This window comes from Schistocerca serialis, chromosome 3 (genome assembly GCF_023864345.2).
Source record: "Schistocerca serialis cubense isolate TAMUIC-IGC-003099 chromosome 3, iqSchSeri2.2, whole genome shotgun sequence".
In the NCBI taxonomy this organism is placed as follows: Eukaryota; Metazoa; Arthropoda; class Insecta; order Orthoptera; family Acrididae; genus Schistocerca; species Schistocerca serialis.
In genome coordinates, this window is record NC_064640.1 from 255,555,852 (window position 1) to 255,573,250 (window position 17,399).

General features: G+C 41.3%; 1 protein-coding gene across 1 annotated transcript in view; it reads left to right on the forward strand.

Moving 5' to 3' along the window:
- The window catches only part of LOC126470019 (vang-like protein 2-B), a 76,411-nt gene that overhangs the window by 24,554 nt on the left and 34,458 nt on the right, over positions 1–17,399 (forward strand). The window contains exons 5-6 of the mRNA XM_050097496.1: positions 4,209–4,361; positions 9,838–10,047. Of these exons, the coding sequence (XP_049953453.1) occupies positions 4,209–4,361; positions 9,838–10,047 (363 nt within the window). The remainder of the gene's footprint in view (positions 1–4,208; positions 4,362–9,837; positions 10,048–17,399) is intronic.

The window sequence follows — 17,399 nt, forward strand, 5'->3', positions numbered from 1 at the left end:
AAGGAATGTTTGGTCTCTGTATAAAGATCAAACAAACTGGTCATACTCTGGCATGTATTTCCCTACTTCAGGCAGTATAACTGAAAAATATTTGTCTACACACACACACAGAATATTCCACAAGCCACCATATGGTGCATGATGGAGGGTACCTTGTATCACTACAAGTCGTTTCCTTTAAATAGAGTGAAGCAAAAAGACTGTCTATATTCCTCTATACAAACCCTAATTTATCTTATCTTGTCTTTGTGGTCCTTACACAAAATGTATGTTGGTGCCAGTAGAATCATTTTGCAGTCAGCTGCAAATGCCAACGAAGCGTCTCCATAATAATTGCATGCTGATCGAACCTATCGGTAACAATCTAGCGTTACGCCTCCAAACTGCTTCAGTATCTTGCTATAATTTGACCTGGTGGGGATCCCAAAAACTTGAGCAGTACTCACAAATGGGTCGCACTAGCATTCTATGTGCGGTCTCTCATATAGATGAGCTACACTTTCCTAAAATCCTCCCAATAAACTGAAGCGAACTATTCGTCTTCCCCAATACCGAATTTGTCTGCTCCTTCCATTTCATATCACATTGCAGTGTTATGTCTAGATATTTAACCAATGTGACTGCATCAAGTAGCACACCACTAATACTGTGTTAAAGGGAACATTTTTCCTATTCATATGCATTAACTTACATAAACACTTGCCTTCAAGGACAACATATTGGGTTCTGTTACTGAAGTAGTCTTAGTCACTTACATATCTGGAAACATACGCGCAGAACTATAAGTCTCCAACATGGCACCATGTCAAATGTTTTCCAGAAATCCAGGAATATGGAACCTGCCTGTTCTCCTTCATCCATAGTTTGCTGGATATCAGGCAAGTTAAGTTTTGCATGAGTGGTGCATTCTGAATCTGAGCTGATTTGTGAACAGAAACTTTTCTGTCCCAAGGAAATATGTTATATTCGAACTTAGAATATGCTCAATAATTCTGCAACAAATCAATGTTAAGGATACTGATCTGTAATTTTGTATGTCCTTTCTTTTACACTTCTTGATCATGGTGCCCCACAAAGAAGTTTACACTGTTTGAACTTTAATAACTCAAACAAAATAACAAAAACTGTGAATTTTTAAGTCACGTGGATGGTCACGTCATTACTGAGGATGTTTTACAGTTGAATATGTCAAAATGTCCCCATCAGCAGAAGTACGGCATCTACAGTGCTGCAGAACAGATTGCCACAAGTGTTATGGAATGGATTCACAGGCAGTCACAATCACCTCTCTCATGTCATCCAGCATATGTGGCTTTGTGCTGTTGACGGTGTTATTCAGAGCTCCTCACAGTAAGAAACGTATCAGTATGAGATTGGCAGAGCTGAATGGAAACACAACCCCTCTTCATCGTCTCAACAAATGTTTCACCCAGGAATTGCCACACAGCATGGTGATAATGTGACAGTGCACCATCTTCTTGAAAAGCAACAGTCTTCACCTCGGTACCAGTGGTGAACAGCTGGTACAATTTGTTTCCGCAACATGGAAAGCTACTTTACACCTGTCACTGTTCCTTCAAAAAAGAATGTCCTGCAGGTCCTCTGACGGACATACCACGCTGTACTGATAACCCAGGAAGATTAACACCTCATTTTTCCATAAATTGGGGATTATGTCTTGCCCAGTACACACAGTTGTGGTGATTGATTGTTCCATCCAATTTAAATGTTACGTCATCAGACCAAACAATGACATTATTGCAGATCCAGTCACAAAATTCATGACATCTATCCAGATTGTCCTCATTCATCATGTGAAGCAACCTGGGAATGTTGGATTTAAACTATACTTGTTTTAAAATGTGGTGAACACTTGATTTGCTTAAACCTGGTTCACACGCAGCTTGCCGTATGGGCTTCTTTGAGGATCTTGTGAAAGCATGTACCGTAGCGTCCACCACTTTTTCGTCCACTTCTGATTTCTTCCTGCCACATTGTCCCATCTTGAGATCACACACACTTCCTTCTCTCACAAACTTGTCTTGTAGCTTCATTACTGTCACATGTGATGGTGGTGCAGTATCAAACTCTGCCAGCCATCGTCCCTGCACTACTTTCATATTTTTAAAATTCTAATAACACTTCAAAATAAATTTTCTTTGCTCTGTGGGCAATCTTGTTGTTATAAGTAATCACTCGCAACTGAAAATGAACAAAAGAAAAACAAATGAATGGCTACACACACTAGTCATGAGAGCACCATATAATCACAGTTGGATCAAGTTATCATTAATACTGCCTCAGACATTAAAGTTCAAACAGTGTAAACCCTTTTGTGAGGTACCCAGTATACATGAATCATGTTCTCATTTTTCCAGTCTCTTGGGACAATTCAGTGGACAAGAAAGTCATGATCAAGGCAAGCTAAATAATGAGCTGATGTCAAAGAGCAATCTCTGTAAAACTGAATTGGGATTCCATCCATACCTGGCAACTTACTTGTTTACAATTCTTTCAGTTGCTTCTCAGTGCCAGGAATGCCTATTACTCTGCCTTCTGTGTTGGAATCTGTGTGGCTGTCAAACAATGATAAGTCTGTATGATCCTCCTGTGTGAATGATTTCTTATGAGTGAAATTTAAAACCTCAGCTTTCTTTTTGCTGTCCTTTATTGCCACAGAGACTGGTCAATAAGTCACTGGATAGAAGCCTTCACTCAGCCTAGTGCTTTTACATAGGACCAGAATTTTCTAAGTTTCCCAGCAAGATCTTTCTCTAAGGTATGGCCATGGAAATTGTTGTATGCTTCTTGCATTGATCTTTTTGTAGATGCATGAACTTGTAACTTTTGTCTGTTATCATTTCCACATTCTTTTTTGAACAGTGTGTGCAACAATCTCTGTTTCCACAGTATTTTCTGAATTTTGTTACTACTGAATTTTGTTACTAACTCCCAGTGGGTCTTTTCCATTTTCAATCCACTTATTTGGCACACGTTCCTTAAGAGCACGATCTACAGTCAGTTTAAACTTTGCCCATTATTCCTTCATTTCCATCATATCGGAACTAAATGATGTTCATTCCTTGTGTAAGTAGGATTCTGACAACTACTCACCTGCTCTTTCAAGAATAAATTCTCTCAGTAAAAAAAAATGAATAGCTACACGCACTAGTCATGAGAGCACCCTATAATCACAGTAAAAATGTTTGATGATTAAGTTGAGTTTACCTAGGTAGATTACACAAATCCAGAAAACTTGGCAGTTAGACTCAATGTTGACCTCAATAGACAAAATATTTTTGTTGACTGCAATGAACACCCACCCTTCTATAGTGTCTAATCCATCTTTTCGATACATGTTTCATGCCTCATTAAATGTTTTAGAGCATTCTACTTCAGGTTTCATCCAGCTTTCCATTTATAGTTTGAGTATGACAAGTTTCCTAGAGGACAGTAAATTGCATGGAATCTTAACATAGAAGAACACTATATTTCTTTTCTCAAGTGTTGGATAAGTCAGGAGAAATATTACCTATTAGTTTTTTTCAGCCATATAACTTTTCGCGACTGTCATATGTAATAAGAGGAAATAGATAAAATCCAAAGAAGAGCAGCATGTTTTATTATAGGTCCATTTAGTAACCGTGAAAGCATCACAGAGATATTCAGCCACCTCCAGTGACAGATGCTGCAAGAGAGTCATTCTCCATCACTGTGTGGTTTACTGTTGAAGTTGCAAGAGCATACATTCCTAGAAGAGTCAGCCAATATATTTCATGTAAAGGCCACAAAAGTAAAATCTGAAAGACTTGAGCTCACACAGAGGCTTACCGACAATTGTTTTCCCATGAATCATTTGCGACTGAACTGGAAAAGGACAAAGTGCCAGTGGTTCCCAAAGTACCCTCTGCCCCATATCCTAACGTCACTTGCAGGGTATTGATGCAGATGTGGTAGTAATGTTATCACCAGTGCACAATCTTGTTTCTTCATAATCAGTAGCCCTAAGTGTAAACTCTTAAATATTAATGCAGAGTGAATTGGTTTTAATTTTATTAAGAAGATATTGACACACCTTGTTCTGCATTAAGGCTGTACAGTGAATTATGTTACTTTCAGTAAATTTACTTATTTTGATCAGTTGTTGCACTATACAATATCATAATTATCATGTAATAATGGTAATGCTTTTTTTAAATTACTTCCAGGTCACAGAGGGTGGACTGACAGGTGGAGAGGCAGTAGAATACAGAGGTCTTGTATCTTATGCTGGAAGTTTGACGGACACACTGTTGTTCATTCACTATTTGGCTGTCGTATTAGTAGAACTTCGACACTTGCAGCCTATGTATTACATTAAGGCAAGTATCTTTTGTTAAGTAAAATAAGTCTCATTAGAATTTCATAACATAGTTGTGATGATTATTCACTAATTGTTAATTCATCTATGCACCAGTGCTGCATTAATTCCTTCAGTCTGGTGAAGCTAAACATTATTTGAATAGCTTTTCCTTGATTGGTTAGAGGAACACCAGACCAATTCCAGGTCATTAAATTACATACATGACAGCTCACAGTATTTCGCACACTCAAACGGCGGCTGGAAGGGAACATCCTTTCATTGACTACATGTTGCAGTGAATCCTATATTGCCCCATTTACAGAGTGGGAGCTCCTCAGTGCCCTTGCGCATTGCCCCGACACAGCTCCTGGGCCTAATCACATCCACAGCCAGATGATTATACATCTCTCGTCTGACTACAAGGGACACCTTCTCATCACCTTCAACCGGCTCTGGTGCAATGGCATCTTTCCATCGCAATGGCGAGAGAGCACCATCATTCCGGTGCTCAAACCCAGTAAAAACCCACTTGATGTGGATAGCTCTCGGCCCATGAGTCTCACCAACGCTCTTTGTAAGCTGCTGGAATATATGGTATGTCGGTGGTTGGGTTGGGTCCTGGAGTCACGTGGCTTGCTGGCTTCATGTCAGGACAGCTTCTGCCAGGGTCCCAGGGTCTCTCTACCACTGATAATCTTGTGTCCATCGAGTCTGCCATCCGAACAGTCTTTTCTGGACAGCAACACCTGAGTGCCGTCTTTTTTTACTTACGTAAAGCATATGAAATGACTTGGCGACATCGTATCCTTGCCACATTGTATGAGTGGGGTCTCTGGGGACCACTTCCGATTTTTATCCAAAGCTTCCTGTTGCTCCGTACTTCGTGTCCAAGTTGGTGACTCCCATAGTTCCATCCATATCCAGAAGAATGGAGTCCCGCAGGGCTCTGTATTGGGTCTCTCTCTATTTTTAGTGGCCATTAACGGTCTAGCAGCAGCTGTCGGGCCCTCCGTCTCACCTTCTCTGTATGCAGATGACTTCTGCATTTCGTACTGCTGCTCCAGTACTGTTGTTGCTTTGCAGCGCCTCCAGGGAGCCATCCACAATGCGCAGTCATGGGCTCTAGCCCACGGCTTCCAGTTTTCAGCCGCAAAGTCGTGTGTCATGCACTTCTGTCAGCGTCGTACCGTTCATCCGGAGCCCGCACTTTATCTTAATGATGATCCACTCACTGCAGGGGAGACATATCAGTTCCTAGGACCGGTTTTCGATGCTCTATTGACTTGGCTCCCTCATCTTTGTCAGCTTTACCAGAAGTGCTGGCAGCACCTCAATGCCCTCCATTGCCCCAGCAACACCAATTGGGGTGCTGATCGCTGTACGCTGGTGCAGCTCTACAGAGTCCTTGTCCAATCCTGAATTGACTATGCAAGTGTGGTTTATGGTTCGGCAGCGCCTTCAGCATTGCATTTACTCGACCCTGTGCACCACTGTGGGGTTTGACTAGCGACAGGAGCTTTTAGGACGAGTCTGGTGACCAGCTTACTGGTGGAGGCTGGTGTCCCTCCACTGCAGATCAGACATGCACAACTGCTGCCAGTTACGTAGCACACATTCATAGTTCCCCTGAGCATCGGAATTACTGTCTCCTTTTTGCGCCCGCAGCAGTCCATCTCCCGCATCAGTGACCCAGATCAGGGCTAACGATTGCGGTTTGTGTGTGTTCCCTTCTCTCCGTGAATTTGTGAGAGAACAAGGCACTAAGTAGATAGAATCTCGATAAGCATTAACTGTAAACCGATACTTTATTAACTGATGAGAAATTTACTTAGACATTAAGCTATTAGATTAAAACCACGTATGATCACCGCTATGTTGTATGGTTCTGCACGAGTTCATGCGGGGGATGAACAAGGTTGTGTGTCCATAATGCGAGAACTTCTCAGGGTTAGGAGAAGGCAGAAATAAAATAATTTCCATTATACATGGAGTAATATGTCAGTTTGTTAATGCGAAATTTGACTAACATTATGTTATGGCACTACATTACTACGTATTTATGATTGACTGGGTGTGTAAAGCTTAGGGCATCACTTATGACTTTATGCACATATGGTCAACGTTGTGTTTAGGAAACCTGTAAAAACTTGTAGTCACAAGGGTGACGTGGAATAAAACTCACCTGCGCGCCACAGTCAGTTCTAACGTAGTGTCGGCGTCTAACCGACTGCTTTCCACGAAGTGGGAGTGGGGCTGTTCCTCAGCTAAGTAACATAGCTTGACATGGTACCATGGTACTTCAGCTTTTTATGTTTGACCGTGCCTTATTCTGGCATGTATTAGTTTATTTTTTGCATCTGAAGAAGGCTAGATTACTCTAGCTGAAACCTGGGTAAAGACCAGTAACATTTCGCAACTGAGGCGGATTTTTGACATATCAATTTATCACAGTTGCTGACAGGGCTGCAACATGTTAAAAATTGTTAGATTATTATTTTCAGCTGCCTAATCCATCAGTGCTCGCGCTGTTTTCTGTAGTCACAGTAACAAAAGCATCAACTGTTAGTACACTCCTGGAAATGGAAAAAAGAACACATTGACACCGGTGTGTCAGACCCACCATACTTGCTCCGGACACTGCGAGAGGGCTGTACAAGCAATGATCACACGCACGACACAGCGGACACACCAGGAACCGCGGTGTTGGCTGTCGAATGGCGCTAGCTGCGCGGCATTTGTGCACCGCCGCCGTCAGTGTCAGCCAGTTTGCCGTGGCATACGGAGCTCCATCGCAGTCTTTAACACTGGTAGCATGCCGCGACAGCGTGGACGTGAACCGTATGTGCAGTTGACGGACATTGAGCGAGGGCGTATAGTGGGCATGCGGGAGGCCAGGTGGACGTACCGCCGAATCGCTCAACACGTGGGGCGTGAGGTCTCCACAGTACATCGATGTTGTCGCCAGTGGTCGGCGGAAGGTGCACGTGCCCGTCGACCTGGGACTGGACCGCAGCGACGCACGGATGCACGCCGAGACCGTAGGATCCTATGCAGTGCCGTAGGGGACTGCACCGCCACTTCCCAGCAAATTAGGGACACTGTTGCTCCTGGGGTATCGGCGAGGACCATTCGCAACCATCTCCATGAAGCTGGGCTACGGTCCCGCACACCGTTAGGCCGTCTTCCGCTCATGCCCCAACATCGTGCAGCCCGCCTCCAGTGGTGTCGCGACAGGCGTGAATGGTGGGACGAATGGAGACGTGTCGTCTTCAGCGATGAGAGTCGCTTCTGCCTTGATGCCAATGATGGTCGTATGCGTGTTTGGCGCCGTGCAGGTGAGCGCCACAATCAGGACTGCATACGACCGAGGCACACAGGGCCAACACCCGGCATCATGGTGTGGGGAGCGATCTCCTACACTGGCCGTACACCACTGGTGATCGTCGAGGGGACACTGAATGGTGCACGGTACATCCAAACCGTCATCGAACCCATCGTTCTACCATTCCTAGACCGGCAAGGGAACTTGCTGTTCCAACAGGACAATGCACGTCCGCATGTATCCCGTGCCACCCAACGTGCTCTAGAAGGTGTAAGTCAACTACCCTGGCCAGCAAGATCTCCGGATCTGTCCCCCATTGAGCATGTTTGGGACTGGATGAAGCGTCGTCTCACGCGGTCTGCACGTCCAGCACGAACGCTGGTCCAACTGAGGCGCCAGGTGGAAATGGCATGGCAAGCCGTTCCACAGGACTACGTCCAGCATCTCTACGATCGTCTCCATGGGAGAATAGCAGCCTGCATTGCTGCGAAAGGTGGATATACACTGTACTAGTGCCGACATTGTGCATGCTCTGTTGCCTGTGTCTATGTGCCTGTGGTTCTGTCAGTGTGATCATGTGATGTATCTGACCCCAGGAATGTGTCAATAAAGTTTCCCCTTCCTGGGACAATGAATTCACGGTGTTCTTATTTCAATTTCCAGGAGTGTATTTCAGCTCCAAGAGCTGCAGATACTTGGCTGTTTTGATTGGAGATTCTATTCTTTGAAAGATTCCACGTCAGTGCTGTGGGATTTACGTCTGGATTGTATGATAGCAATTGGAGGTGAACAAAGTTGTTTCCTTGCAAAATTTTGTGTCTGGAATAAACATGAGAAGGTTTTTGCTCCTTAACTAAGTTCAACTTTTTTATATCTGGCTCAAGATGTATGGGATGCTTGGCCAGCCAGGACTGCATTTCACTTTCTAGTGAACTATAGGAAGATGGTTTACTCTCTTGCTTGTTGTGATATGGAGCATTATCAAAGTAATCCATGTCACCGCCTGTGTGCATAGCAATTAAAACAGTCTGGCTATCTTGTTTGACAATTCTAATTGTACACTGTCGCTTTGCAAATATTTATTTGAAGAAATGTTGTGGGTTTGAATCCACATTTCTTCTAAATAAACCACTTGCTGCTTTGGTTATTATGCTCCATTTTTTTCTGTAAATATCTTGTTTGCACATGAGTATTCATTTATTTTGGCAACTTTGAAAATGAAATATTTTAATAGAACGAACAATTTCGATCATAGTTCACTTGTTAATCTTGAAGTCAAGTGCTGTGAAGTTTTCACAAATTTGGGATTTTTTGTGTTCATAATATTGCAGAAATTGCTGCCCAATGACACATTTATTTCTATCTACAAATGAGTATTTATTGTGTGCACTTCTTCTTTCTAGTAAATCTTGAATATCATTGTACTTGGTATCATGTTCCTCCTCGCATAATTTGTAAGCAGTCAGTGTACTCGGCATAAACATTTTGTTTGCAATTACACCTCCTTCTCCATCAGTACTGTCACATTTTTCTCCTTTTTAATGTCAGTAAATTTAAAGGCATTAACAGCAATCCATTATACCTGAGCAGGAAGACATTTTCTGCAGTCAAATCCCAAAATTTTACTCTGAGTTAATGATGTGCACTACTTTTGAACTGGAATGTGGTGGTACCTAGTCATGTGACCAAGTTATTGTTTGCAGTGACCATGTTTGTATTTCTCTGTGTCAAATAATAGTAATTGTGGTGCTTCACATTTCTCATAGCAAAAACAATGAATATTGGAATACCTTTCCCTAGAAGTAAATTCTTATGACTACCAGAAACATAAGCCAGGCAGTAATAGCAGTAGAAATGGCTGACCTAATGGGTATATGTAAATCAATTAATGGAAGCTGCTGGTAAGAATTTTTGTGGGCTGAGACTATGATAAAGTTCTGGAATGTACACAAATGTAAAGGTGTAACAAACTTGAACTCTCGTATGACCTAATCTGTGACTGCATTTTGCACCTATTTATTATCTTTCTGTATTTTTGTCTGTATCAGTATCCTGCTAGTATAACATGCTGTTTAATTAGTGACCCATAGCCAAGTTGCATTTGGTCATAAATTGTGATGTACATTGGATAATTCAGTGCGTCTCTAATTGTTCACCCATATGTCATTTCTAGATTGTACGAAGTCCTGATGGTGAGAGCCGTTCCTATGCTATTGGACAGCTAAGCATTCAGCGTGCAGCTGTTTGGGTGTTAGAACATTACTACACTGATTTTCCTATATATAATCCATATCTGGAACGGTTACCAGTTTCAAAGTCGCACAAAAGTGGCTCAAGTTTTAAATTCTATGATGTAGATGGAATCAACAACACTTCAGTGCAGGTAATTACTATAATTTTCCAGTATATTCACACACTGTGCATGTTGTATTGGTTTCTCTCTCATAGATAATTGTGTGCCTTGTTTTTAGATATGTTGGAAACTGATATTTAGCTCATTTTATATCAAACCTGATAAATTTAACTCTAGATAAAAAGAGTTGTAGGGCAGTAATTATAGGTGAGGCAGTGTACACAGTGAGACATAAAGACAGCTGCACTCTTATACTGGAAGATGTGTTTGCCATAGAATTTGATGATCAGGAAGAGCATTTCATAATACACACAAGATGGTGCAGTTGTACTTCTTATACAAACCGCGTATTGAAATGGTTTACTCTGAGGTGGCAAAAGTCATCGGATACCAGTATGCACATATACAGATGGCAGTAGCATCATGACATAAGGTATAAAAGGACAGTGCATTGGTACTGCCATATGTACTCAGATGATTCCTGTGAAAAGGTTTCCAACATGATTATGGTCACACAACAGGAATTAACAGGCATTGAATACGGAATGGTTGTTGGTGTTAGACACGTGGGCATTCTGTTCTGGAAATTGTTAGGTAATTCAATGTGCTGATATCCAGTGTTAAGAGTGTGCCAAGAATACTAAATTTCAGGCATTACCTCTGATGGACAATGCCTTGGCTGTTGGCCTTCACTTAACAACTGAGAGCAGTGGCATTTGCATAGAGTTATCAGTGCTAACAGACAAGCAACACTGCACAAGATAACAACTGGAATCAATGTGGGACGTATGATGAATGTATCTATTAGGCGAAATTTGGCGTGAAATGGCAGCAGACAACTGATGCAAGTACCTTTACTAATAGCACATCACCTTCAGCACCTCTCCCGGGCTCATGACCAGACAACCTAGACAACTGAAAAACTGTGACCTGGTCAGATGAGTGAGGATTTCAGTTGATAAAAGCTGACAGTAGGGTCTGAGTGTGGCACAGGCCCCACAAAGCCATGTATCTGAGTTTTCAACAAGGCACTGTGCAAGCAGGTGGTGGCTCCATATTGGTGTGGGCTGCGTTCAGATTGGATGGATTGGATCCTGTGGTCCAACTGAACCAATCATTGACTGCAAATGGTAATGTTCGGCTGCTTGGAGACAATTTGCAGCCATTCATGGCCATCATGTTCTCAAACGATGATTGAATGTTTATGGATGACAATGCACCATGTCAGAAAATTCTGGACAGTTCGCGTGAATGATTTGGCCACCTAGATCATCCAACATGAATCCCATCAAACATTTATGGGACATAACCGAGAGGTCAATTCGTGCACAAAATCCTGCACTGGGAACACTCTCGGAGTTATGTATGGCTATAGAAGCAGCATGGCTTAATATTTCTTCAGGGGACTTTCAATGACTTGTTGAGCCCATGACACATGGAATTGCTGCACTACACTGGGCAAAAAGAAGTCTGACACAATATTAAGAGGTATCCCATATCTTTTATCACCTCATTGTAAATACGGTGAGTCAGTAGCCTTTAGTTCCGCCATGAGTTGTGAAACCATTCATATGTCATTGTGTAATATGACCCCTCACCCCCTTTTTCCCCCTTCTTTTTGCTGGAGATGTATAGTTTATATTATATATTGGGCCTGGCCTATGAAAATCTTACTGTTGTTTTCAGTTAGCTTGTTGGCTCTCTAGTAGATGATATCACCTAAGTCTTTGCCAGTATTAGCATTATGTAATGATTTGCTTACTCAAATGCAGCTGGTTGGGACAAATAAAATCACAGTTTAAAACATACTTTATTCCAGCTAGAGTTCGCATCCAAGTTCATATCCACACTGCAGCACTGCCCCAATGGTAAAGACCCCCCCCCACAACATCCGCCTGGACCGCTCACTACTTGCGCTGCGTCCGCCACATTTCAGACGTACAAAGTGGTCTCTCCAAAATAACGATTTCCACTACTTTCTCACATTCTGGCATTATAAGATTATTGTTTAATAACAAATTACACTGTTCTTAATGAAATGTCATTACTCTGTTTTAGTTCTGAGGAAAATTTGTCAAGATGTGACACATGGATACAATATTTAGGAGTACAGATTTCCAGTGAAAACAACAGACATGTGGAAATAATATCTTTGAGTTACTTTCAGAGAGTCTTTAGATGTCATTTATCACTAACCATCAATGTTATTGTAATGTTATAATTACCCTCCCTCCTCCTCCTCCCCCCCCCCCCCCCCCCCCGAATTTTTGTCAAATCACAGATGAAGAATAGAATCTCTCAATGGCTAATCTGAAAGACTTACAGTTTAAAGTAACACTTAAAAACAATCCCACCGAATGAAAACATATGTTCCCAGTGATCATTCCAATATCGATAACTGAATAGTTAATTACACATAAGGCTTGAAGAAACAAGTAAATATAACTAAAATATGTACAAAATATACAGGTAATCTCAACCTATATGCCAGAAATGTGGAAGATATGTAAACTTACTTTCCATACCATATTAAATACCCACATGCAAAAAATGCAAATTTCTCTTTTAAATTGTGTAAGATTGGAAAAAAAAAACAATGAGCATCTTAAAAATGCATTTACTCTTATGCTGCAGGTGATTTTTCCGAACAACAAATGTGTGACATGTTTTTGTCAGTTTCATAATGAACTTTTCTTTGTCCCTGTAAAACATACATATTTCCTACTGTGATATAGCTGTCCCTCAGCATCAATAAAATGAACTCCAACCCCCACATCTCACAAGAAAGTTATCCGTTAGTCTCCAACATGTAAATGAAATGGCTCAATTTATTCTCCTACTGTGTGTGTAACAACCACATACAAATTAAAATCCAAGCAACAACAAAATTCTTAAGTGTGCACTTGACAGACTCTCACAAAATATTATTACATGGCCACTGATGAACTAATACCCATTATTCAGGACTACTATAGAATCTTTACCCTCAAAAGCAGCACACGCGCGCGCGCGCACACACACACACACACACACACACACACACACACACACACACACACACACCCTCTCCTCTCCCCTCCCCTCCTCTCTCTTCTCTCTCTCTCTCTCTTTCTTTCTTTCTTTCTCCCCCCCCCCCCCCCCCTTACTTCAATATATTCTGTCTTTGTCTCCTTGTGGTGTTCACTTGACTTCTCCTTAGTTCTTGCCAACAACAGATCCCCAATTCTTATTTCTGTCACCTTCACCTTTCTATCACACTTCTATCATGTCTTTGCTTTTCTTGCGTTGCTCTTCTCTCCATGTTCTCCTTTACAAATGTTTCTAACTCCCCTTTCATCATCTCTTTATGTGGGGAAAAATCAGTATGTTCAGACATCAGGTTTGGTGGCTTTATGTCTAACTCCACCTTCCATGGTAATAACTCCATTGAGCTGTGCCTCACACAGCTCATTAAAGTTTCAAAATCTTTTAGATATTGCACCCAGGAGCTATGTTTATTGCCACAATATGTCCTGCTGAGCCATCCCAATTCTCTCATATGGGTCAGTCCATACCTGGTTGCTTGAGCATCTCAGAAAAATTTTATATTTGCTGGGTGAATTCGCCAGTGTTTAGTAGTCACAAAATATTTTTGTTTTTTTTATTTATTCTTTATTATTTTGAAATGATGGCCATATTTGTTCCAGGCCGCATGTGTTTTTTCGTATTTGCAAGCATCTACATTTTTTACAATTATTCTGTAGTGGATTGTCCTAAGCCATTCAGATAAAATGCATTTAGTTCAACACACACTGAGCTACAAATTAACATCATTATCACTTAGCTGAATGTATTCTTTAATATATTTTTAATGGTTAAAAGTTATCAGCCACAAATAAAAAAACTCAATTTTTTAACAGTAGTTTTCCAAAGAAAGATTAATTTCTCAGATTTAATATTTTTTCTGCTATTACATTGTATAGTATAGTTACTTTTTATAGAATGTCAATGGTGAGCAGCTTACACTTAAAAAATACACTATTTTAAAAAATAGATTTTATTAATTTTTCCATTTTGTGGCCTGCACTATCTTTGTTGGGGACCAGATAAAAATCTGAAAATTTCACAGTTAATAGACCTTTATGAAATCGAACTTCAGTATAAATTTCAAGATTACTTCTCTGGTATTTAAATTGCATGTATTTCTAATTTCAACTCTTTGAGAGATGTCAAGTTGTTTTTGTGCTCATTTGACCAAATTATTGAACATGGCATTTTCTGTATTTCATTGCATTTTTAAGTCCACAGAGTGTGCATAGCTCAAGTGCACATGCTGAATTAAATCATTGACATAGTCCTCTGGAAGACATAACTTCCACTCATCACTGTTTTTGTTTTCCCTTCTGAATAAAATTCCCTTACGTATCTTGTGGTGTTTATCCAAATTTTCCTCCCCTCTAGTTCCCAGGCTCCTCTTCATCTGTTATAGCTTGAGATCCTGGTCCCTACATACTCCCAATATTTTTCTCACTTGGCAAATCCTTTATGTACAACATTTTAAATTCTTTATTTTCATCATATTCCTCTCATAAAATATCCCTGTTTCCCACTGGTGATCATGAGAAAACATCAGCCACAACATTATCAGTACCCTTTATGTACTGGATGCTGTAATTAAATTGCTGCAGGAACATATCCCGCCTCATTAGTCTGCTGTTCAACAGTTTACATTTACGTAAATAGCCGCTCTTCGGTCAGTGAAAACAATCACTTTGTGATCCAGTGGATGGTTCCAGAATTTGGCGAATACCCTCACAACTGCTACCGACTACTTTTCAGTGGTCCCATAGCACTGCTCATGTTTGGGAAGTGTCCTTGATGCAAAAGCTATACTCCTCAAAGCTTTATGTCCACTTAGCTTTATATCCACTTACCTTTTTTTCTTTTTTCCTCAGACAGTGACACTCCAAAACCATAACCACTTCTGTCAGTGTGTAAGCAGAAAGGATAGGTTGGATCTGGGTGTTACAGCAATCCGCTGTTACTCAAGCTGTCCTTTATTTGCTGAAAATATTGGGTGCAGTCCTGTGTCCACATCCAAGATGGATGTTTCTTCAGTACTTGGTCAGATTTGGTGTGTTCAGACCTTGATTCCTGATTATCTTTTGGTAGAAGCTACACATTCCTAAAAAGGACTGTAATTAGTTCTTTTTATTAGGAATGGGGCATGTAACTGTAGCCTGTATCCGGCCTTTCTTTGGCATCTTTCCAGTGGGTGTGGCAACGTATCCTAAGAATTCTGTCTCCTTCCTTGAAAACTCACACTTGCATAGTTTTAGCTTCATGCCAGCCTTTCTAAGACCACTTAACACTTCCCTCAGTTAATGGCATTGACTTTCCCAGTCAACAGATGCCATCAATATATCAGTTTGCTCATAAGTTTTCTACATCAAACAATTGACTGCTCTTATAAAAGCTGCCATAGCAATTTTTCAGACCAAAGGGAACTACCTTAAACTGGTAGCATCTGCTCCTACACGCGAATGCTGTATACTACATACTATTCTTGAGTATAGGAATTTGCCAGAAACCAACGTCAAATCAACACTGACTTTATTTAGACACGGTGGAACTGATAGAGCAGATCATTCATATTTTCTAGATGGTCTGTTTCCCCACAGACTATGGCATTCAGCTTTCTGCCATCGAACATTAGTCTCACTGATTTTTCCCTCCTCTTAACAGCTAGTGGATTGTTATATTGACTGTTGCTTCTCTCCATTATCCCTGTCTGCGGCATTCTTTCTCTGGTACCGCGCGCTGCGGAATTTTAATCCCCGCCAGACGTCATTGGTGTCGAATACTCCTAGAGGTCTCTGCACCATCGCGGCGTAAGCTTTGGTGGTGCGCGTCTCCTGGCCCGTATTTAGTGTGAGGGCGTCACAGTGGAACATGTGGTTCCAGCGGTCAATAGCGGCGCCCCCGATAGATTATTTAAGCGCCTGCCTCTCGCTCAGCCAGTCAGTCTAACCTTGCGTACGTCTCTGGACGCATCGCCTCGCCTTAGACAGCTTATTTACAGCCAGGTTGCTGTGTTCACTAAATTATTTACTTTCTTGTTCTGTGTACGAGTGGACGTGTTGTTAGGTTTTCTTGTGACTCCATTGTTTCGATCTTGTTGTTGTTCGTTCTGTCCTTCGTTGGTCATGTCCGTGCTCCCCCGTTGTGTTGTTGTTCGTGGACCGTTCTGCGGGTCCCGCCATGCTTTCTGTCACTTCAACCCCGTGACTTTTCTGGTCGGCATTACAACACTTTCCAACTCAGTTTCAGCTGCCTTCTTTAGAGTAATAGCTATATGGTATGATCTCTGCATGAGTTGTTCATGTGGCTTTTTATAATGCATTCAAAGTCGTCCAACTTTCCTGGCACATCAGAAAAGCTCTCTAGTTCTGTCCCCCCACTGCTCACCATTTTCTCTTGCCCTTTTATCCATTACAAGGGATGCTGTCATTTTCCCTCGTTATACTGGATGACCAAATTAGTCCCACTTCCTTCTGTTCATAACTGGTTACTGTTGCAGTGTACAAAAGCTATTACATCATTCATCTAATCCATTCCAGTAACAACATTTTACAGATTTCAGATATAACCATACAGTTGTAACAAAACTCTGTATCACCTATCTTAAAACACAGCATTACTTGTGTCTTAACAAGTAGTTGTTTTTTTTTTTTTTTTGGGGGGGGGGGGGGGCGTGTCACATGGCCAAACAGCGAGGTCATTGGTCCCATCAGATTAGGGAAGGGTGGGGAAGGAAGTCGGCTGTGCCCTTCCAAAGGAACCATCCCAGCATTTGCGTAAGATATGGGTTGCATATCTAATCTGTATTCCAATGAATGGCAATTCCATAGCTTGTGTAATAGATACTCATAAAACAGCTCGGAGACACCACTAACCTCACTACCTGAATCCAGAAGTGCTTCAGTCTCAAACCCCCAACACTCACTTCAATTTTTGATTGTAATATTACCACACTGTTACTTCTAAAAGGTTCTTTTTTCTAACAGATCCTTCTCAGTGCTTTCAAATTCATCTGTAGCATCTTCCATGGTTGTAATGTTGAATTCTCCCTCTGTATGATTTATTGCTTTATTGCTACTCCCAAAAGTAACTTTACATTTTAATTAAACACACTCTACACTGACATGTACATCTCCACAACTTGTATCCGCTGCTGTATTGACATCATACTGCAAAGCTGCCCTCTACCATATCAGTTTCATCAAAATGTTCCTCAGTAGTTGCCAATAATTTATATTTATTTCACTTCACCACAATAAATTTTTTTCTCCACTGTGCTTTAGTATCTCTGACTGCCAATTCTTTTCTTGTGGCTCTAAACT